At 39.4% G+C, this 24,994-nt stretch overlaps 1 protein-coding gene across 2 annotated transcripts in view; it reads right to left on the bottom strand.

Annotated features, from left to right (window-relative positions):
• Nucleotides 1-10,951: 10,951 nt before the first annotated feature.
• Nucleotides 10,952-24,994, bottom strand: part of KIAA1958 — a 163,097-nt gene continuing 149,054 nt past the window's right edge. For both annotated transcript variants that reach the window (XM_081237169.1, XM_081237168.1), the window contains 2 exons: nt 24,371-24,543; nt 10,952-13,824 (listed from right to left, as the gene is read on the bottom strand). In XM_081237169.1, the coding sequence (XP_081093295.1) occupies nt 13,018-13,824; nt 24,371-24,543 (980 nt within the window). In that variant the 3' untranslated portion in view covers nt 10,952-13,017. The remainder of the gene's footprint in view (nt 13,825-24,370; nt 24,544-24,994) is intronic.

Genomic DNA, 24,994 nt, shown 5'->3' with positions numbered 1-24,994 from the left:
AAATACAGTGAGGCTGGCAGCCATAATTCTGTTAAGAAAACAGGAGTGTGTGCCAGCCCCTCATTATTCATTACCGAGCTATTAATTCAAGTTCTCTTAGGAAAACATCCAACAGTGAAAAGACAGGCTCTGAGCAGCCACAAGCTAAAGCACAGCCAGCCCTCTGTCCTGGTGTCCCGGGTTAGCCACTTCTTGGGGCAAATGCTGAGCTGCCCCCTTTGAACACACCTGGCTCCTTGGGGATGGGAGTTGCCCTGCAGGGTGACAGTGACCGGATCCTGGTCCTGTTCAACGTTGCTAACTCCCGAGGCTGCAGAATCCAAGAGGACTGGCTGCTCCTTAGAGGAGGAGCTCACATGCCCAGCGTGCTGGGCAAGAACTGAAGGTTGAGTAAGACTTTCACAAAAGAAAGGGGTGATGGCAGAGGAGCGGGTGGAAGGAGAGGGCATCCTGGGCAGAGGGGAGGAGCAGGCCCGGTGCAGAGACACAGGAGTGGGGTAAGAGCACGAGCCAGCCTCCATGTGGAGGGCATGGAGCTTTAGCAGAAGGGCTTTGGAGAGCCATGGATGGGGTAATGATAGAATAAGGTGTGCATTTAGTGAGGATTTTCCCAGGAAGCAGTGGAGGACAGACTAGTAGAGGCAAGAAGACCTCTCAGGTTGCTTTTAAGTGATCCTGGGGCAAGTGGTATGGGCTGACCACGCTGGTGGCAGCGAGCGGAATGGGAAGGGGAGAGATTCAAGGGTTATTAAGGCGGGTAGAATTATCCAATGATGGAAACACAATGGAGGATGAGAGAGGAATTGGGGGAGAGGGAGGACGGAGGTCATAGAAAATGTCAGGTTTCTGCCTTGGGCAACACGGTGGATACAAGCGCCATTACCTTAGGAAGAAATACGGGTGGGACCTGGGTCGAGGAGCCTTTCTCAGCTGCGGCTCCACTAGAGAAGTAAGCACTGCTGCCCTAAGGCCTCCACCGTCTGGAAGGAATGAGCGTCTCTCCCCTGATCTAGAATGGCACTAGTTCTCCTTAGGAGAACTGAGAAAACAGGCACTCGGGTTGCATTCTGCATTCTGCGGTCCAGACAAAGAGCCCCGGTTGAAAAAGGTTTCGATAATGTAGGTCTGCTTACGCTCAGGCCATGGGAGGGGATGAAATCGCCCTGACAAAGTGTATAAAATTGAATCAGTATAAATGACAGAGTCAAGGGATGAGGCGCCTGAGAATCTAGAGACGCAGCGAAAAAATCAAGAGACAGTGACACCTTAAGTCCTCATGGAAGCCAAGGAGAAGGTAACTTCAGACAGAAGAGGCTGGCCAAGCTGTTTCCCACAGTGGGTGGCTGCACCACTGGTGATGCTAGAGAGGATTCTTGGGGTACATGTGGGCAAACACTTTTAACTTTAGTAGTTATGTATTGTTATCTCTGTACTGCAAGTAATCTAGCATTTATGTAGTAATATAACTAACCATAGATAACAGTTATTAGTTTTTGACAGTTACTAGGTACTGGCCATTGTTCTAAGTGCTGTATATGTATTAATATTCTTACTTAATCCTCACCACAATCCTACAAGCTGGCTATTATTGTTATCCCCTTTTTAAAGATGAAGAAATTGAGGCACAGAGAGGTCAAATAACTTGCCCAAGGTCACAGAACTAGTAAGAGGCAGAACTGGAATTTGAACCTGAGGGGTTTGACTCCAGGAATCCTGCTTTAAAAAAAAAAAAAGGATTTATTTCTGGCTTACTCAAGTAAAAGAAAAGGATCAATTTCAAGAAAATAGCAAATAAATAATAGAACAAGTGGACTCAGCTATCACAAAATTGTTAAGGAGGGACACAAATGACTGACACTTGGGAAACAGTGCCCTGGCTGCACTGTTACTTTGAGGAGAAATGCATGATAGTGAACTGTACATAGTCTGCACATGTCCTGAGACTACAGGACAAAAGGAAACACCTAGATAATGCTGTTCCCTGCCTATGGGGAGGTCCAACTGCATCCTTTCAATTCTGGGCCATTATCCTAGGGACAGACAACAACAAACCACAAAAATCGTATTAACTGTTATCTGTCAAAAATGTTATTTGCTATTGGTGGGCGTTAGATTCTTTAATAACGTCTTGAGAGATTCACTGGGTTCTTTAAATGACCAAACTCTTACACATTATCACCATACTTAAGTGTATTAGAAACGTGCTAAATTACTTCCATGACTGCATTTTGAACATTTCAACAGCTGAGTACATTGTAAATACTCCGGCAGGAATTTTGATTTCTCATCCTTATTTCTTTGGGATCCCATGAGTAATACAAGAAGCTTGTTTATTGCTGAAATATATCTTGCTTAATGTCCTTCATGTCTGTCCCTGGTGTCTTACCAGCAAAAATGGTAGTGAAAATGATCCTAAGCAGAGGAAGAAATCAAACAGGGAAACCAAAAGAAGAAACAGAAAAGGAAATGTACTGGGGAAGGAGGATGGGCTGCACACCTTCTGGGGCTCCACGTCCTAATCTGGGAGAGGGCAAGAGAAAGGAGATGGAACAGACTGAAACAAGCCAAAAGGTATTGTTCCTGAGAGACGCCCTCAGGCACTGGGAAAGAATGTCTTGACACCTAAGGGAGAGTGGGCAGGCACCAGGCCATTGAGCCTCTAGCTCTGTCTACCCTGTGTAATACATCCTTGCTGGTCCTTGCCTGCAGGTTCTCTCATTCTTTCAAGGTTTCGGTAGCACGTAGTTTCCAGAGCAATGCCATGAGGAGTATTTGTCCTCAGGCCTAGAAGGCCATGTGCTACCCCAGGCCTTTTGGGGCCCTGGCTCAGTGTGCCCATCTTGGGTACTTTCAGCATGATGGATCACATCTCAATCTGTATGTTATAACTAAGGCTGCTGGGATCAACCATATTTCCACAGATCTACTCTCTGTATTAAAGGGAGAGACGAAATGTGTTGCTATCTAGTAGATGCAAACAAGGCCATGTTAACAATTCAAATTTCACTGGTTCTTGCCATTACTGTTACAACTCACCATTCCTGCCTGAAAATGTTCCTTGGGTATTATCTAGAGGGTCTTACTTGTATTTGTCAGCATCGTTACTCTCTCCTCTCCTCAGGTCCTTCCTTTCAGCTTGATTCTGTGATTCTATAAGACTGGTAAGGAGGGTTGTGGAGTCTCTAGTACAAGAGCTTTTTGTGTGTTTATTTTAAAGTCTGCCTTATAGAAAATTTCAAACATCTACAAAAAAAGAGAGAAGAGTATAATGAATTCTCATGTACCCGTTGATCTGCTTTAACAATTTATATACCATCTACACCTCCACCTTCTCTACCCCTCTGGATTATTTTGAAGAAGATTCTTAAATATTTTAGCATAGATCTCAAAAAGACAACTCATTTTTTAAAAATCTAGTGCAGGAGTTTTTAAACTTGGGTTTATATATGTAATGTTGCATGCAAATATGCATCTTCTTGAGAAAATGACCTACAGCTCTCATCAAATTTTTTAACTGGTTCAGGAGTCTAAGATTTTAAAAATCATTGCTCTAAGCAAAACAATGAGAAGAGATTAAATTTGCTTTAGGGTCAATAATTGTGAATGAAACCTCTCATCTTTTCACCATTACCACCATTACACTCATTCTTAAGTATTTTTCAGAAACTTGTTTCCTAGGAATGATTTTAGCTGTTGTATATATAGAACAGTAAACTTCAACTTTAAAAGGTTTTAGGATTAAATGCACTCTCCAAAAGCCATAAATACTAATTTAAAGAGCAGAAAAACATGAGAGGCATGTATACAATGGTCAATATACAATCACCATGAGAGCTTTCCAAATGGGCCCTCAGCCTGCCAAGTGAAGAAATCTGCATCAGAGAACCAGAGGGAGAGTCAGTCAGAACTGATTTCACCAGAAGCATTAGCTCAGAGGCAGAGAATACAGGCACAGAACTGCTCAAAATGTCCCTACGTTTTGCAAAATACAAAGGACAACATACTTCCAGGAATGTGATGCTAAAATAAAAAAATTCAGAAACCATACATACTGCTGATTAATTTAAAATTACTCAGTTATTTTAATGAAACAGACATAAAATATACATTAACATTTTCTTTATTTTCAAAAATCTGGGTTAAACAGGCAAGCTGCATGTACATAAACCAAACCAAACAACACACCAACAACTTAAAAAAAACAAAACAAAAAAACCCCCAGAACCTTGCAAATTGTTAAGGCTCTACTGGACCATTAACTAGAGGGCTGGACTAAATGAACAAGAAACCCTGACGCTCTATGACAGAAAATTGATGCCATACGTGCTTTCCCACTTGGGTGATCCCACGTGCACATACATGTGTGTACATGTGCAGGCATTACTGGAGGAAGAAAGAAAAAGTTGAAAATGGTACAATAAATTAATTCAAGTTACTGACCATTTCCTCTGTCCTTCAGAATGATGTTTCCAGTGTTAAGAAATTATGGATGCCTCTTCTACATTAAAAAAAAAATCCAGAACAGTGAAAACATCAGGACACAGTTTTATTGCTATCTTTTGGAACATACGGCTATATAGAAAATATTTAAAAATTCAATAAAAGCCACTTGTATCTTGTCTAAGTAGTTAAAGTGAACAGACTTTTGTTAGTCACAGCCAAGCAAGAGGAGACCCTGGGAAAGGTTGTAATTGGAGCTTATCCAGAAGAGGCTCCTACCATCTGCAAGAGGTTTGCTATGCTTCAGAAGGAAAAACGAAGCAAACGCAAAGCAACCCATTCACTTTTCCATTTCTAAATTTAAAGCAAACATGCTGGTGTTGTTGAAATTTTAATTTCCAGTTTAAATTGTCATGACCACTTGGGGCAGAGACAAAACCTTTATATGACCAGGAAGGAACTGAGCAAGGCCAGTGACACCCAGTGTTCCTGTGTGTTTTCAAGTCTGTTCAGTGCAAGCAAATGAAAACCAAAAGAAAGCAACCCAGCTTTAGTTCTAACACTGATAACTGTAGACCCTGGAAGGAAGTAATTTAGTGGGGGTTTTTTGTTTTTGTTTGTTTGTTTTTACTGCTTTTATTCCCTTACTATCTGAATTTAAACACAGTTCCATAAAACTTCAAGTATAGCTAAGGAAAGCACTTCACTGCCCCCAGCCAGCTTCCTGCTGTTGAAACTGAACTTTTCTGGCATTTGTATTCTAAAACAAGTTTCATTTCTCCTGATCTCTTGTTAAAACACAGATTTTATCTTCTGTAACCTTCTAATTTTGCACCTGTTGTTAGTTCCGAGTTTGGGAAGAGTGGAGAAGCACACAGGATGGCCTCCACAAGCTCTGGTCTAGGCTATCAGACACCAGGACGAACGTGGGGACCCCTTGCCTTTTCTCACTTGGAAGCAAGGGACTCTTTCAGGATAGTGTTTTAAATGGTAGTGGGGAAAACAGCAATTTAAATTTTATTTGTAGAAAAAAGTATCTGAATTTTCTATTTTTACTATAATCATGCATCACTTCAGTAATAAAAATAAACAATGCTGTGAGGTGGCAATTGTTTTTAGGTACATTTTCTTGTATTAGTTCAGCCCATTTTAAGTGAGGACTTTGGGCATTTTGGGATATTGTGGCTTCTGGCCATATTATCTATTTAAAAGCATACATCTTTCTTCCAGTGGGTAATGATCTGATACCCCACAGGCCCTTGAAATTATGATATTCAACAACAAAAGAATTTAACCAAGCTTTGTAGGTTGCAGTATAATTTATCTTTTTAAGAATAGTACATAGATAGGTTTATTTCAATGCTTGTCATAACTAAATATATTTTCCATATCTTTACACATAAAATGTGTATCAAATACCAAAGTCACAACTTTTCCCCTCAGAATTCCCTATCGTTTCCTGGCACTTGGTGCTATAGAGTAGAAGTCTGGAGACAGAATGTTCTTTTGTTTTCTGATAGGCAACTTATTACTGTTTTTTTTTTTTTTTTGGCCACACCCCACAGCATGCGGGATTACTTCCCTGACCAGGAATCGAACCCGTGCCCTCCGAAGTGGAAGTGCGGAGTCTTAACCACTGGACCCCCAGGGAAGTCCCACACTGAGTTTTTTATAAGCATCTGTATTGTTCTTTTCTACTTCCAATGTGGATTTTAATCTGCTATTGTGATTTTAGCTTCCTTGAAATCCTTTCTAGTTTATCTTCTTTTTCATTTTATTCCGTTGCCTTTTTCTCTTAATCCATTCCCATTTTAAGATAACATACTATTGCTGCATAGAAGCAATTCTTCTGTTCCTTCAATTATGACAAAGAGAATCCTAAAATTTTCTTGTTTCTTGCAGTAGACTACTTTCAACTGTTCTGGAAGTTGTTCATTTTCCTCATTCAGTCACATTTTTTTTTTTTTAATGCCGCATTTGTTTTCTCTATACTCATCCTTAAATGTGGTCCTTTCTCCTCAAACCCAGTATTTGCCTTTCATTATGCTATCTGTCCACTTGAGTGTTTGTCAAATCCCTTTTTTGGATGCACAGGTTGAGGGTAAGAAGATGTGCGTATTTCCAAGTCCAGTTTCTAGTTTAACACTTTTCTATTGAAGTAGCATCCTTTTCCTTTCTATTGTCTGGTTTTTTGGATCTCTGATCCAACACCATACATGAAAAAATCACAATATTTGCATTTTCTGCTACTTGCTTATTTATTGTTTTTGTCCTCACCTAAAGGGCATTTTTCTTAGAATGCACTATGCCTCCAATAGATACTCTCTGCTTGCTGCTCACATTTTAGCCCTAGAACTTGGAGCTGGACTGAATGAAGAGGAGGTGGGTGGGGAGATGGGAGAGAGGGTGGGATAGAGAAGCTTTTCACTTTATAGTGTGGCACCTGGTTAAGAGAAAGGATAAGCCAGTTATTTTTCTGGCACCAGAGCTCGGAGTAAGGAGACTGACATGGTTAATGAGAACAAGTATTAAATATCTTTCAGATTTTCTATTTCACAGAACCTGTTTCATGAAGCAAAGCGAAAGAAAACAGCGAGCTACAACCTGAAAGGTTTTGTCTCGCTCCACTTCCAAATGCCTTGTAAATTGTATCGATTCCTTCTAGATTCGAGAATTGAGAGGTGGCCTTCTTCTGGGTCTATATGAGTGTTTTTCTTGGAAGGCAGGAACTCAATGGGGCCTTCTGCCAGACAGCTCCATTAATTAATTTTTTAAAATCCAAATCTTCCAGTTATGGTATGGAGGAAAGATTCTGGATTAATTTTCTAATCCTGAATCTACTATTTATTGTCTTGCTGACCTTGGATGGGCCCTTTAATATCTCTGGGCTTTGATTTTCTTATTGGTAAAATGGGGGATTTTGATTAGGTTGCCTCAGAGTTACCTATAACCTCTTATTTTTTAAGCCTCAAGACAAAAAAATCCCCATGCCCTGATAAAGGAAAGAATAGAAAACAAATGACTAAATAAGTATACTTTGCTATGAGGTTGCTTTAGCCTAAAGATTATAAAAATCCTCTGACATCAAAATTAAAAAGTGAAAGCAAAAACCCTGAGCATGTAATTGTGATGTAGGCTAGGAAGTCCTTTACATTTTAAGCAGTGATACCAATTCAAAACAGGTGCAGTTTGTAAACGACTTGACTTTTATTAGAATAAACTGGCATGATCATCTGCCCTTTAAGGTAGACAATAGATAATACGAGTTATTTACTGGATAAACACAGAAGGTTCTCAGTAGGCAGAAAATGTTATACTTATTCATAAAAAACCACCAGGCTTTCCAGGAACTACTGAATTATACCAATATATTGAATTAGTAAGAGAGTACATATAAGGTATGACACAGTATGGTTTGAGAAATGAAATATTTCCCAAACAAATAGAAACTGTTTAATTTTTTAAAAGCTCTGTGATAAATGGACCTCTTTGGGCCTAAAGAAGGCAGTTTAGTTTAATGCATTGAGCACTGTATTGGAGTCAGAAGACCTGGGTTCAAACTTAAGTTCTCCAACTTATTAGCTCTGTGAGACTTTGGGAAATTTACTTAACTTCTCTGAGCCTTGGTTTCTCAATAAGTAAAATGGGAATAATTAGACCTACCTTGCAGAGCTGTTGTGAGAATTAAATAAGAATACGAGGAAGCTGTGCGAAAGCACTTACCACAGTTAGTGTTAGTCAAATCTGAATCTTCCAGAAACTTATTTGAACAAATCAGTAAAAATAACTAGTTAAATGTAAATTAATTAAATCAGTTATACTGACCATAAAATATTTAGGAGCCCATTCTCAGTGGGGGAGAGGGATCTATCTAATTGCTTTTAATAGTAATGGAAGCAATATGCATCTACATATAATCCAGTGATTTTTTTTGGTCTTAATAAGTATTTCCTGAAATTATTAATTTCCATATGAACTGCATTAGATAAACAATAAAGCACTTTAATTGGGCATAAAAATCTGATTCTGATCAACAATTAAAACACAGGGAACCTCTCTGGATTTCTTGGACTATAATGAACTAGAAGTACTCAAAATCATCATCAAAATAGGCAAACTTTGCCAGAAGGATGGGCAGCCTCCCTCAAAGGAGTTTTGGGAAACCCTATGATGTCAGGATACATGGATACAGAACACATAGGAATTTCCAGAGATAAGCTAGTTTTTCATTCCCCACAGCCTCCTCTTCTCTCAGAAAGGGAGTTCAGCTTTAGGTCATCACCAATCTCTCCCTCCACTCCTGTTTTTTGCTTAGGTGATAATTTATATGGAAAAACACAACAAAGATTTTTACCTAAGAACTTTGCCTGAACAACTGAATGTTTTTCTCTTAAAACAGAGCATTAAAAATTCACCCCAAAAGTAAAAGCATTTAAAGATATACGTGTATTTGAAACTTTTAATGCATTCTTCGGTTCAGGGCTGTTTGTTAACAGTTTCTCAGTATGTATGGGTCTTAACTTAGACTAAATTGGAGCGCCTGTAGAGAAAATGAGGTAACTCTTCTTTGAGATCTTCATCGTTTGCATTTCTTGCTGCCTAAAGTTAACTGGTTACTAGCTCAAGAACCCACTGTTAGCAATCCAGATTTCAACAAAAGCCACAGAGTGATGCTTGTTTGATAAGAGTAATATTTAAACATAAATATTTGTTTATTTAAGTGGTAACAATGTGGTTAGTGTTAGCCTAACCTGAGAAAAATAACATTCTGCTGCCTATAGAGATAGCAAAATAATTTAAGGAGCTGTCAAACTTAAAGTTTCAAGAAAATTGTTATTCCTAAAGCAAGCGTTCCAATATAGCGAGAAGCACTCACTTAGGAGGTTCGGTATATGATCTTGAGGAATGAGGAATTTTGCCTCCTAGTTTTGCCACTTCCTAACTACATGGCCTTGAGGAATTGCAGAAATGTAACATTATTCACTTTGGAGATGATCTTTTCCCATGATCTCCTTTCACAGCTGAGGAAAGTGAGACCAGCATTTACCAAGTGAGTAGAGAAGGCGCTGCCAGCCTGGTAATCTTCCTTCCATAGCCAGAGGCTTCCGCTTCTACAGGAGGATTATTTTGTCTAGATCTTCTCCACAGCTGTCTATGAACATGCTGATAGGGTGGGTATAGCGCGATGCTTTTAATGAGGTTGAATTAAAATAAAAATCAAGTTAACAGAGTTTCACATTTCTATAAACATTTATCAGTCAGGGCAGATTAATACAGCATATAAACCAAGGAAAGCTGGGAAATGCCACATGACCGAGGAGACCATTTCTTTCACAACTTTGGTTAGGTTTCCCCTTAATACTTCCCTTTGCAAACACACTAAACCATGGAAAAACTTTCTCATAACGCCTCTCAGGGCTTCTCTATGCTTTAATTGTTTTTGCTTATATCTGAGGTATCAGGGCTTGGAGGTGCTGGAGGTAGAATTTATGGGTATAAATGTGACCACATTATCAGGTTTGCTTTCCTCTTCAAGTTTAACAGTTTAAAGGAGAGAGAATCTCCATAATGGAAGGAATAAGTGGTATAGTGCAGATTAGGTGAATAATATTATTACTCTTACCAAAGGTTGTAACTAAAATAACTAAGATTTATTGCATAAATAATACTATGTGCCTGGTGCTGTGCTAAAGCCTTTACATTTCATTGAATCATACCCTTCAAGCTGATGCCCTCATCATCTCTGCTGGAATAAACTTCCAAGGGGAGACTGGCTAAATTCTGGGGAGGAGGTACCAGGCGAGTGGGGCTTCCTTTAGAGCAGGTGCAGAAGGTGCTGGGGGCAAGAGCTCACCCAAAGGACTCCCTGGGTCGCCCCATAACACCTACAGCACCACCATTCCTGAGGCAGAGCCACGGCCACTTGAGCCTCGGTGAATGTGCAAGTTCCCGGTATTCATTCCCACTTTTGAATACAAAAAACACTAAAGGTAAGTGGAGAAAACACTCTTAACCTCCCCCTCTCTTCTCTTGGGAATCTCCTTTCTCCTGGCTGAGGCCAAGAGTAGAAAACCCTGCAGTCCCCAGAGGGTATGGTTTACAGCTGGCCGAAAAGACAGAACAACTGCCTTAGCTCTGAAGCCCAACAAGAACTAGCTACTCTGCCCCCCTTCAGATCCTCTGAGCATGGACACAGCCATATAGATGGACAGGTGCTTTACCATATTAGCAGGTTTACTAGGTGTTATCACATATAAACTTAAAGTGTGTGTGCACATACACATCTACACACAAATATATAATAGACAAAGTACCTATACAGTGGGTGGCATTTTGGATGCTGAGATACGATTCTTCCCTTCCATCAGGTATCACTGGAGATTCTACCTCCTGACTTTGATTATAATCATTCACTTCAGAACTCTGAGGCTTGAAAGTCCATCAAATAGGTGATAAGCGACAAACCTGAGACAGAGATTGTTATTCAGCTGATAAAAAGCCACTATCAACAGAAAGATTACAGCCTCTGGATCAGTTACTGCTACTTTTGGAAATGTTAAAATCTGAAAAGATCCCAGTGATATCTAATGGCAATTTCTTCTTGAATCTATTTAAAATAAAAATGGAGGTTTTATTAATTAAGCTGCAGGCCCTGCCCAATAGTTCACATAGGTTATATTTCTGTTTAAGTGCAGTACTGTCAAGAAAAACAACTATGTGCTTTCCTCAAACAAAATTTCCTTTGGGTGTTCACCCACTAAAGGAAACTGAACCTCGTGTTTTGTGTCTCTTTTAATCAAAACCTTAAAATCCCTATAGGAAACTACAACAGAACAGTGTGCAATATCAAGTCATAACACTGCTTATTAAATATTACCTGTTATTTATATACAGATGGAGACATACCAAAGTTAATCTATATTCAGGAAAGATCAACTAGTAAACGAAATAAATGTGCAGGAACTAAAAAGGGAACAGCATTAAACCTTAAGGCAGCATTGGTTGAGTCTTCTCTGGTAAAGGAAGTAGTATATATTTCAATGACCAGTGAATGATTTTTTAAAACAATTAAAATAAATACTAAAGTAATGTTTTGAAAAAGAAATAGAGCTGATTTTAGGACTCCTACAAAATGAATGTATACTAGACTTTCAATTGTGGATTGGAAAACATACACAGGAACAAAATGGTATGAAGTTGTAGCAGTCTTTCCTCAAATACAAAATAAAGATTCCCTAGAAATTATTATTATTATTAATTAGTCCTCTTTGGGCTCCTTTTTCACGTATTCAGAGCAGTTATTATAACATTCTGTTATTATAACATTCTGTTATAATAACATTGTTATTAACACTCTGTTAATGTTTGAATGACAAGTGGTCAGGTTTAATCTCACCTGAGTGAAATGATTTCAAGCTGCACTGATAACCTATCATCATGGTCTGATTTTTCAACTCTGTCCTTGTTGCTAGGTTTGCTTACCTGGTAGGTTGCCTACATCCTCGTGTCCCAGGCATTGGTGCCAACCTAAAATGATGAGATCTCTTGTGGCTATTTCAAAACTCTTTAATAAACACATTTTGGAATTTGTTTTCTTTGCAGCTTGTTATGTTGGATTTTCCTGGTTACGCCTGAAAATTACTTTCAGTTGTTTTACAGTCCAGTGCTATATGCTGAAAGAACAACCGTATGACACAAGGAACAGATGAAAAAAAAAAACCTCTAAAAAATGTTCAAACGAAAACAGCTTTCACATGACGCTGAGAAAGAAAACGTAGGCACTTCTGCTTCAGGAGGTTTTTCACATTTTGATCGCAGACCGCTTTTCCAAGACACTTTCTCTACTACTGGAAATTCCCTCATGGTACAAACCATCTAGTTCATTGGAAACCTTGTTCTCACAAGCACCGTTTGGTGCATTAATCTTTTCTCATAAAACTGTCTCCACTGATGCAGAGGTCAAGTTCCTCCCAGGGTTGAGAGCAGTCCCCACCTTCCTATCAGCATGACTGAGCGTAGCTTCACGGCCTTCCATCAAGCAAGGCTGCTTGCTCTGCAGGACCAAGTTATCCAACAAAACATAAGGAGGAGTGCCAGGTGCCATGTTTCTCCTGGAAATAGTTAACATGTCTGCCTCTCCCTTCCTAGTTCCTCACTGTGAGTGTAATTCCACAAAGTGTTTATAACATTCTAAAGCTACTAGGCTACTGGGATTTTTTTTAAATGACTACTTAAACAGTTTTCTTCCCCCCTCCCTTTTATTTTTTTTGAGAAAATCTGTGCTAAAAAGGCACTAGAAAAAATGAACTTCCTCACTCTTGTGTATGTAGTAATTTATACAGTGCATTAGACTCTATAATTTAACAGAGGTGACACACATCTGGATAAAGCATCCTAAATATTCATCTACTTTCAGTTAAAAAAACAAAGTCAAAGAAATAGGAAGTCCCACTGACAGGGACCAGCCTGACCATGAAGTCACGGTCATCCCTGCCACCTCAGAGCTCTAGCCTTGGCTGTTGGGGGAGCGCCCGCCTGCCAGGGTGTGTCGGGTGGTGGCTGGGACCCAGGGGAGACTCACTGGCAGCAGCTGTGGGAGCCAAGCCTCCTGGAGACCTGAGTAAATGAGACAAAGGTGAAGTTCTCACAGTTTTCCAGCTTGACCTTCTTGGCTAAGTTCGGGACGATTCCCCGAAGAGACCTCAGTCCCATCCTCTGTTCCTCGTACCACACGCTGCCCATGTCTGCGGCCTCCTTCCTGGCGGTAAGGTAGAAAGGGGACTTGGCCTCCATCTGGGTGGGTGGTCGGTGGATGTACATGTACTTGTAGAGGAGGCAGTAAGGGCACTGCTTGTGTCCCCGGGAATGCTCGTGGTAGATCTTCCCGTGGCACACTCGAGTGGAACTACTCCGACTCTCCCGCTTGACGCTGTCTGTCCGGGCAAAATAGGGCTGGTTCTGTGGGTCTTTGAGCAGCTCGATGTCCCCATACATCAGATCAGCATGCTCCTGCAGCGTCCGCATATTCAGGTATTGGCTGTTGTACTTGACCACGGTGGACAGAAGGGTGATGGGGCTGTCATCCCCCAGACACCCTGCCTGCCACATCTCCTCCTCATCAGAGAGGGAGAAGTAGACGATGTTGCGAGAACGGGCACCTGACATCCCTGCCTTACTCAGCACCCACAGCTTCTCCTTGAGCTTCTTGGTGGAGGAGCTGAAGGTGCTGCTGGTGATGGAGAAGCCCACGCCCGCGTTCTTCAGGATGCGGTCCAGGCCTCGGCGGATGGCGTGGAGCGACGTGGCCAGGAAGTCTGAGCCGTCGCTCTTCTTAACGGTGACATAAAAGTTCTCGAGCAGCTCGTTCAGCTTCACTGCAGGGATCTCAAATGAGACAAACATTGAGGTTACACATTTGCGGACACCCAAGTAGCCAGACCCCTCCTTCCTTCTCCTGATCCTCAATAGGGGCTGTATTTTGGATAGCCCTCTAGAGGGCTGCCTTCTTAGCATGATATAGTGGAAAAAACAGTGAATTTCATGCTGGAAGATCTAGGTTCCACACTGGGCTCCACTTAGTCCCTTTAGACCTCAGTGTTCTAAGCAAACAGGATGGGAGATGATAATCATACCTTCTCAAAGAATTATTGTAATGCTTAAATAAAGTAGTGGATGTGAAAGGGTTTGTAAATAGTAATGAACACACACACAACATATATATGTGTGTGTATATATATATATATATATATATATATATATGTAGTCATTTTTATTATTGGTCTTGTAACTTTCACCGTTCCTCTCTGGAAGGCCCTTTCGTCTCTTTTCTAGCAAATCATTTCCTTCCCTCCCCTTCAATAAAATTCAGCCATCCTCTTTGAAGAATTCCTGAACTAAACTTATCAAACTGAATCATTCTGACATTAATTTCCCTGATCTCTGCATGTACTTGGTGCTGTAGGGAAAGATGACTCACATGTCCATTTTGCACAGCAAGTTAATGCCCCTTGATTTTTCACTTGAATTTATCTGAATAAGTCTGGAAATATTTCTGACTTAATGATCGATAGGGTTTCAATGTTAATATTTGTTCAAAAGATATGAAAGACTTAATGATTATACTGACAATTAGAGAGTACTCCTTATTTAGGCATGGCAGGAGAAGGAAGGTTGGTGGGTAAGAAAGCTTTACTTTCAAGAGGGAGCCATAAAGATAAAACCAGACCTTGCTCATAGTCAGTTTAGGTTGAATACACATTCTAGGACAAAAGATAGTCTCAGTAAGAGATGTTTTAAAAGTAGAAACTGTACAGGTAACATTCATTCTTCTAATAGCCCTTGGGTCAAAGAGGAAAATAAAAACTGAATTATAGATTAAAAATGAGGCAAACTGAAAACATTACATATCAAAATGTATGAGGTGTTGCCAAATATACTCCAATAACACCACAGTCTTAATTGCTTTTATTAGAAACTTTATTAAAAATAAGCGAACACTATTCAACACAAAAGACTAGAAAAAGTAAATCAAGTTCAAAAAGAGAGTGAATCAATAAAAATAAAACAAATTAATGAACTGGAAAAGATATAAATTGGTATAGATAAAAAATGAAAATATGTAATCTTTGAAAAGACCTATAAAATTGACAAACTTCTAGCAAATATGACAGAAAGAGAGAGAAAGAAGAGGAAAGGAAATATACATATAAACAATATTAGGAAAGAGAAAGACTATAACTATAGAAAATGAATAAAGAATATGAAAGAATATCATAAACTATGCATATTAATTTGAAAATATAAATAACCTGAACAATTTTCTAGCAAAATATAAATTACCAAAGTTGGTTCAATAAGAGGTAAGAGATCTGAAGAGCCCCAAGCAAGAGAAGAGAATGAAATGACTGTCAAAGATGTATGTCACTCATAAAGAGATGGCGTTATGGAGTTGATTCAGCTTTTCTTTTATATGTAAACAGTTTTGGAACACAGGAAAAATAAGCGTTCTTCATTTTTTTTCTAATCCAAATCTGATAGATATTATACCAAAGACGCAAGAGGGAGGAGATATGGGGATATATGTATATGTATAACTGATTCACTTTGTTATAAAGTAGAAACTAACACACCATTGTAAAGCAATTATACTCCAATAAAGATGTTAAAAAAATTACACCAAGATGAAAACATTAGAATCTTTTTTATGAAGTCAGGAATAGTATGAGAATGATGAATATCATTGCTATTATACAACAATGCTCTGAAGATTCTGGCCAGCCAAGTAAGACAAGAAAAAGAAATTACACACACACACACACACACACACACACACGTATGTATATATGCATATAGGAAAGGAAAAAGACAAAACATAATTGTTTTCTGATAATCTAATTGTTGGTCTAGGAAACTCCAAGAGATTCAGTTGAAAAGCCATCAGAAAGAATAGGGTAGCTGCATACAAAATATAAAAAGCAATAGTTTTCTTACATACCAGTAAAAACCAGTTAAAATAACTTCTCAATAACCATGACACCCAAAACTCATCTGGTTTCAGGTTTTTATGCTGTCACTTGCAACTCCCTACTTGCAGGTGTTAACTTCTCTTTGTATTAGCTGGGACTTGTGTGGTTGCAAGAGAGAGACCAAACTTGAAACAGCCTTGGCAAAGAGGGATATCAGAAATAGTGGATTTCAAGACCATCAGGGCTCCACCTCTCACCTCTGCTTCTCTGTACAGAGCTGCTTTCTTTATGTAGCCACTTAGCACTCCCCAAGGGTTATATCTTACAGCTTCAGGTACTGGCAAGAGTCCAACTCTCATTTTCAGTAGAAAAAAAGTCTGAAGGAAGGATTCTGATTGGCCCACTCCTGATCCAAACAACTGACCAAAAGGTGGGCCACTGTACTAACATAATGGCTTCTGCAGTAACCATGGGGATTGTAGGAGAAGAATGGTTCCTTAAATAAGGGGTGCTGAGCAGAAAATCGTACTACCTTAGTGTTTAAAAACAAAACAAAACAAAACAAAACAACTAACCTCTGATAGCTTCCTTTTGCCCTTCAGATAAATTCCAAACTGTTTACCTTGTATGCAAGCCTTTACAATCTGCTTCCACCCTATGGTAGATTGTTTGCAAAGACAGCCACAACCATCTCTCCCCTCCCTGTTCTTACGCCCCTTTGCAATGTGACTCTGCTGCTCCTCCCATCAGGAAGTAGAATCTATTTTCCCACCCTTGGAATCGCGGCTGGCCATGAATTAATTTGGCCAATAGAATGTGGTAGAAATAACAATGTGTGAATTCCAAACCTAGGTCTCAAGGGGTTCTGCTTTCATCTTACAGGTTCTTAACAGGTTTGCCCCCATTGTCGTAGTACATGATGTTGCCACGTAAGGAAGCCCAGTTAGACCTCAGGAACGTGTGACTCAGAGACAAGCTGCCTCCCAACTCATACACAGATGACTGTACCCACATGAGTATCCCAAGTGAGACCAGTAGAAGAACCACTTCTAGCTGAGAAAACCCCTTATCATGAGCAAATAAAATGAATGTTCTGTTAAGCCACTAAGTTTTGGGGTGGTTTGTTATGCAGCAACAGATAACTGATACACACCCTATTTCTCTAGCTTAATCTTTTGTTCTCTTTATGCTCTGTTTTCCAGCTTCACTGAACTTTGTGCCATTCGTAGAAACCACAGGGCTCTTTCATGCTTCCAAGTCTTTGCATATGCTATTTCCTCTGCCTAGAATGTTTTTTCTTCTAACCTTCTCTATTTGGAAAACCTCTATTCCTTGTTTCAGATCTAGCTCAAATTCTGCTGTCTATATAAAAGGCTTCTCCAGCTTCCCTAAGCAAAGTTACTCTCTCACCTGGAATCCCAAGGCACTTAATTTAAATTTTATTATGGCCCTCTCCATATTGCACAGCCTTTTATCTATTTATATGTCTGTCTCTCAAAGTGGACTGAAAGCTTCCTGAATGCAAGAATTACATCTCATACATGACTGGTTCTTCATGCTGAAGACCCTACCAGAAGGCCTGAAATGTATCATAGATACCCAATGAACTGATAAACATGGGTTAAAGCAATGAATTAACCCTGGAGTCAGGAGAACCAAGCTGACTTAGGGTGCAGAACATTTCTCTTGATTATACCACAAGTTTCAAAGAAAAATCACAGCAAAAGCAATTCCTGAAGAAATGTCAAGTCACAAAATTTATATTCTTTGTACACAAGAAACTGTTCATTCTGGCCCATGTTGCCTGCCTCCTTAGTTTTCTCAGATTGAGTTTTGGTTGATAATTATTCCTCGAGGTCTTAAATTGTTATGAAGACATTGCAGGAAAGTATTTTCCTTCATGAGCCACTCTGAAGGTCAAATTCACCATGGATTACAAATTGGGCTTTTTTTTTTTTTTTTAATTGGCTGCACCGGGTCTTAGTTGTAGCACACAGGATATTTAGTTGCAGCATGCATGGGGGCTAGTTCCCTGACCAGGGATCGAAGCTGGGCCCCCTGCATTGGGAGCGCAGAGTCTTAACCGCTGGACCACCAGGGAAGTCCCCAAACTGGGTTTTCTTGATGTGAAAATGACCAAAGAGAAGTAAGAGGTTGTCATGGGGCGGATGACTCCAGGTGGGAAAGAGCAGTAGAAGAAGACTGACTTGCCTGGCAAATCCCAAAGTTCTGGAACTATGTAGTAATCCTTGGCAACTGAAAGGATTAGACAAGTAAAACCAAGAGTTACTTTGGGGAATGCCTCAAACTCCCCTTTGTGATAATCTTGACTAGCGGATGAAGAAAGTGGAGAAAATGCTTGTGAACTACAAGTACTCTAATAGGAAAAAAAAATGAATCTTGAAGTAACCACTGCTGACAACAAAAATGACTTCATTTTTGCAGTTACTAAATTTCACTTTATTGAGAAAGACAGGTATTGAACTTCAAGATGCTCTACTTTCTGAGTGAGGCTAAGGAATATGTAAATCAATGAGATAGCAACTTTGAGGGAGATGTATCAGTGAGGATTAGGTCACACTTATGAAGAAAAAATACCATGTGGAACACACATAGTAGATCACAGAGTGATTAGAGTGTGAGACTGGCAGGGTACACTCTGCTAATTTAGATCACATTTTGAAGTCTGATTTGACTCTTTTCTTTCCTCCTTGAAAAAATAACTAAATGTGAGGTTTACCAGCTGCCAAACCATGATAAACAGCTGTAACCTAGCTTGTTTGCTGCTAGCTATATCTAGCTTTAAAGACACACTTAGGGGCTTCCCTGGTGGCGCAGTGGTTGAGAGTCCGCCTGCCGATGCAGGGGACACGGGTTCGTGCCCCGGTCCGGGAAGATCCCACAAGCCGCGGAGTGGCTGGGCCCGTGAGCCATGGCCGCTGAGCCTGTGCTCCACGACGGGAGAGGCCACAGCAGTGAGAGGCCTGCGTACCACAAAAAACAAACAAACAAAAAAAGACACACTTACACTAAAAATACCTTGCACTGAGACCAAAAAGTGAGATTAAGACTATGGACTTTGATGCCACAATTCCTTCTTTTAACAAAAATACTGGCTAATGCTCTAAGAGACTGGCCTCTTTCTTAAGAATTTAATCATTAAAAATATTTAAGTGGCCCATGTGAGACAGAGGATTGAAATATATCTTCTTCCTCATCCATTATTCCTCCAAACAACACAGGTGAAACGAGAAGTGATGATAAGGCACACCCAACTGGACAATCGAGACATTTTTACTACCTGAGATGTATATGTTACCTATGCCATGAAGGTTATGGGGAAATGGGGCTCTTTTTATGGATTCCCGCAGGGAAATGTAAAGTTTCCCAGTAATGGACAACTGTCTTCATAGTGACTTCACAAAGTCTGGAAGACAAGATCCTCTGACCTAGAAAAGGTTAAGGTTAGGGGTTGAAGACATGGTGATGAGGGTCTATGAGAATAGATGAATTTTAAAATTATTATTAATAAAGGTGAAATTGTTACATTTTAATAGATTTATTTGCTTTTTTATTGTGGTAAAATATACATAATATAAAATCTACCATCTTAACCATTTATAAGTGTACCATCCAGTGTCATTAAGTACATTCACAATGTTGTGCAACCATCATCACTACTCATTTCCAGAACTTTTTTGTCATTCCAAACAGAAACTGTACTCATTATACAATAACTCTACATTTCTTCCCCCTGCCAGCCCCTGGTAACCTCTATTATACTTTCTGTCTCTATGAACCTGCCTATTCTAGGTACCTTACATAAATGGAATCATACATATTTGCTCTTTTGTGTCTGACTTATTTTACTTAGTATAACACTTTCAAGGTTCAGCCATGCTGTAAGCATGTATCAGTACTTCATTTCTTTTCATTGACAAATAATATTCCATTGTATGGATATGCCACATTTTGTTTATTCATTCATCTGCTGATGGACATTTGGGTTGTTTGTACATTTTGGCTATGATGAATAATGCTACAACAAATATTTGTGTACAGGTTTTTGTATAGATATATGTCTTAAATTTTCTTGAGTATATTCCTATGAACGGAATTGCTGGGTGAGAGTAACCTTATGTTTAACTTTTGGGGAACTGCCAGACTTTCCAAAGCAGTTGCATCATTTTGCATTCCCACCAGAAATGTAGGAGGGTTCCAATTTCTCCACATCCTCATCAACACTTGTTATTATCTGTTTTTCTTTTTTTTATCCTAGTCTTTCTACTGAATGTGAAGTAGAATCTCATGTGATTTTGTCTTGCATTTCCCTGTGGTCTAATGAGCATCTTTTCATGTGTTTATTTTCGTCATAATAATGGTTTAATGCCCTTGTCTGCTAATTCTAAACTCTGTGTCAGTTCTGGGTTGGTTTTGATTGATTCATTCTTTAAGTGATATATTGATATTTTCTTGCTCCTTTGCAAGACTGAAAATTTTTGTTTAGTTGCCAGAGATTGTGAATTTTACTTCTTGGGTTCTGGATATTCTTATATTCCTATAAATATTCTTAAGGTTTGTTCTGGGACATAGTTAAGGTACTTGAAAACTGTTTGACCCTTTTGGGTCTTGCTTTTTCTTAATTAAAAAAAATTGAGATATAATTACCATATGACACTGTATCAGTTTCAGGTGTATAACATAATATTTTGATATTTGTATATATTGCAAAATGATTACCACAATAAATCTAGTCAACACCCATCACCATACATAGTTAAAAATTTTTTTTCTTGTAACAAGAGCTTTTAAGATCTACTCTCTTAGCAACTTTCAAATATACAGTACCGTGTTATTAACTATACTCATCATGCTGCACATTACATCCCCAGGCCTTTTGACCACCTTCACCCATTTTCAACAGTGCTCATTCCCAGCCTCTAGTGATCACCAATCTGTTCTTTGTAGCTAGGAGGTTTTTTGTTCTTTTAGGTTCCACATATAAGTGAGATCATATGGTAATTGTCTTACTCTGTCTGACTTATTTCATTTAGTATAATGCCCTCAAGGTCCATCCATGCTGTTGCAAATAGCAAGATTTTCTTCCTTTTTATGGCTGAATAATATTCCATTGTATCTATACACCACATATTCTTTATCCATTCATCCATCTATGGATACTTAGGTTGCTTCTATGTCTTGGCTATTGTAAATAATGCTGCAATGAACACAGGGGTGTATATTTCCTTTTGAATTAGTGTTTTCGTTTCCTTTAGATAAAGGATCGCATGATAGTTCTATTTTTAATGTTTTGAGGAACCTCCATACTCTTTTTCTATAGTGGCTGCACCACTTTACATTTGCACCAGTAGTGCACAACAGTCCCCTTTTCTCCACATCCTTACCAACACTAGTTAACTCTTGTCTTTTGATAATAGTCATCCTACCAGGTGTGTGGTGATAGCTCTCTGCGGTTTTGATTTGCATTTCCCTGACGATTAGTGATGTCGAGCACCTTTTCATGTAGCTGGGTCTTGCTTTTCAGATTTGTTGGGTAGGGTTAGAGCAAAGCTCAGTCTGTGGCTAATTATTCTCCACATTTGATGCAAGACCTTTCTAAAGTCTCTACCCCACGAATCCTGAGGTTTTTCCTGTCTGACTGGTGGGAAGAGGTACTGTTTCCAGTTCTGTGTGAGCTCCAGGTACTATTACCTCTGATTCTTTCAGGCATCTTCTTTTTTTGCCCAGCCTTGAGTAGTTTCCTCACATGCAGATGTTGATCAGTACTCAGCTGAATATTTGAGACAGAATAGCTTCAGATCTCTCACGTTCTCTTTCTGTGTAGCTCTCTACTTTCGAATATTCTGTTATGACAATTCTAGCCACCTGGGTCTCTCTGGACTCAGTTCCATTTCCTCAACTCAGCAAATCTGCTGGGCTCTGCCTGCATGCTCCCTCCCTGCACCACAGCCCTGTAGACTCTTTCAAGGCAGCAAGCTGGGGCACATGTAAGGCTCAACTTGTTTCCCATCTCTTAGAGATCACTGCTCTTCTTTGTGTATTATATAATACCTTGCAAAACATTAGTTATATCATTTGTCTGTTTTTTGGTTGTTTCTGGCAGGAGAGTAAATCTCCTCCAAATTGGTTGGAAGTGAAAGACTTAACTGATTTTTCTCCTGGGCATGGGTTATATGTTCCCACTTCTTCCTATGTATAGTAACTGTTGATTGTATGCTAGAAATTGTGAATTTTACATTATTAAATTCTGGATTTGTCTTATCTTTTCAATGAATGTTGTAACTTCTTTCCAGTTGTTCTCATGTCCTCAGCCGCCCTGAGCTCTGATTTCTGTCTCCCCTCAACTCAGCAAGATTGCCAGGCTCAGTTTGGGTTTCCCTCCCTTCAATGCAGTTTAAAAATTGTCTCCAGGGCTTCCCTGCTGGCGCAGTGGTTGAGAGTCCGCCTGCCGATGCAGGGGACATGGGTTCGTGCCCCAGTCCGGGAGGATCCCACATGCCGCAGAGTGGCTGAGCCTGTGAGCCATGGCCGCTGAGCCTGCGCGTCCGGAGCCTGTGCTCCGCAACCGGAGAGGCCACAAGAGTGAGAGGCCCGCGTACCACAAAAAAAAAAAAAAAAAGAAAAAATGTCTCCAGGCAGAAAGTTTGAGAGGTGGTCAAGCACCCATCTTAGGGATCAAGTCCTGTGCTGCCTGTTCTGTAGGAAGAGTTATTTCATATATTATGCCCAGTTTTCTAGCTGTTACAGCAGGAGAGTAATTCTGGACCCTTCTATTCCTTTATGGCCACAAGTGGAAATTTCAATTTATTTTCTAATCTGCTGGATCATTTTGATTAGTATGTTGTTGCTTTTTCATTTTTATAATTCTTTTCATTGTTTCAACAAACATTTCATACATCCTTAACCTATAATCTACTATCTAAAGTCCCTGGTGTCTAAATCTGTTCTTTGTTGTTTCTATTCATTCTCATTCATGGTGATGTATTTCCTTAAGTGGATAGTGATTTTTTTTTTTTAATGAGCACACATTTAGTTGGTCTTAATCTGTGAAAAATCTGAGCACCTATATTTTGGATGTTTCCCTTCAAAGATTATTAGCATATGACTCTGCAAGGAGCCAGGGTATGCTACTGACCAAGAACTTCTTTAGACACTTGCAGGGTCTGCTCCTCAATCAAGGATTCTTCAGTTTAGCTCCCTGCCTCTTCCCTTCTTAATGATGTTATCAACATAAGCCCTGAGAAAGAGCCCTGCCTTTCATACGTGCTTACTGCTCACACGGCTCCTGTTTTGATCCTGTGGATGGCTCCCTTTCTTTCTGCAAGAAAGAAAGGCCCCTCACAGTATCTAGGGCACCATGCTGCCTGAAGCAGAAATCTAGATTTCCTATTCCATCTCTTGTTGGTGCCCTAAACACATCACCCAAACTTGGAGATGTCACCTGCCCTTGCGCTTCAGTTATGACTTCTATTTGCAATATCTTTGAATCTATACTTCCAGCTTTAACATTTCCCCCATGTTTTAAGTCCCACCTTCCCAAATGCTTATTCGACATATCCATCTGGTAGACATCTCTATTATCAAAACTCAACATATCCAAATCAAAATACATCTTTCTGTTCTGACTCTACATGTCCAAGAATTTTCCCTTCTATTCACAACCCTCCAACATTTCAAGTTGGAAGAGATTCTAAGGGTTCATTTTACAACTGGGGAAATTGAGGACCAAGAATATTAATACATTTTTGCTCATCACCTCCAATTAATTGCTGTATAATATTATGTTTCTTATGTTTCTCCCTGTTCAAAAAAATTCAGTGTTTCCCTTTCACCTAACCCTTAAGATATTTGCAGATCTTATGGTCAGAGTGTTTCTATTATAACAGTCCCTTCTCTGCTGCAGCACCCCCCCCAATAATCCTTCAAATAAAGTCTCTCCTTACAAACAAACACAAAAACAAAACAAAACTTCAATGGTTTCCCAATATTCACAAGATTTCAGCTTGCCATTTAAGAGTTGTCAAAATCCAGTTTTATAGTCCACTACTCCCATATATGAAGCCTCTGCTGCAGGCAAGTGGGTCTATCCCTTTAATTTTTACTCTTTCTTACATGACTCAGCCTAGAAGACCCTTGTCTTCAATTCTGTTGAAACCCTACCTCTCCCTCAAAATACAGTTTAAATATCAATTCCTTTGCTAGTCTCAACAAACTGAAATTAATTTATCCATCTGAAGTTTTTGGCATTTCTGATCTATAAATTCCAAGAACACGTATTAAATTCTGTTTTGTACTGTGGATATTTTTCTATTTTATGGTCTTTCAAAGTTTCCTCAGGCAGAAAGTACCTGTTCTGTGTTCCCCACAATACTTAGCACAGTGCCTGACACATGGAAGCTCAGTGAAGTTGACCAAAAGAAGAAGTAAACTTAAGGGTTTCTTACCTTGGTGATGTCTGTGTGATCTTTGAGCCCATTGGTCATACACCAATATCGCCACACATTCAGGGCATACCGTGTTGCTTTGGTTGTATTTGGGCTTACTGCACTGGTACACAGATCATTCAAGTCATCATTAATATTAAATACAGGAAATTTGTTGAGCTTAGTAGAATACGCTAGAAACAAAGACAATAAAAGGCATTAAAATAATTTGCCATTACCTTCCTCAGAGAATTCTATCTTCGGATCATGTTAAATAGTAGAAAACTCCTAAGAGATACAACACGTTAAAAAATGAAATTTCTATCAAGTATACATAAATTAGAATAAATACAGTAGGGAACAATGTTTATAGCATGAAATCGATGTAGTAACCTTGCATTTAATCCCAACAATTTTGCCATATGTATTAACTGATATACTAATGCAGGCATTACAATAATAGAAGGGGAAAAATGAATGCAGAAAAACAAGGAATGTTCTATCTAAAATTTTCACTGTAAAAAAATAGCATTTATGTTAACAACAATGACAAAAGGATAGAAAGAAAGGAAGACAAGTTACACATCCTTTCCCTTTTCCTTAGCACATGAAGAGCTGTTACTTCTCTGCAACATATAGTCTCAA

Source organism: Mesoplodon bidens, assembly GCF_964165515.1.
Source record: "Mesoplodon bidens genome assembly, chromosome: 6".
NCBI classification, from domain to species: domain Eukaryota; kingdom Metazoa; phylum Chordata; class Mammalia; order Artiodactyla; family Ziphiidae; genus Mesoplodon; species Mesoplodon bidens.
The sequence above is the reverse complement of the archived record's forward strand: the minus strand, read 5'-3'. Positions and strand labels throughout refer to the sequence as shown.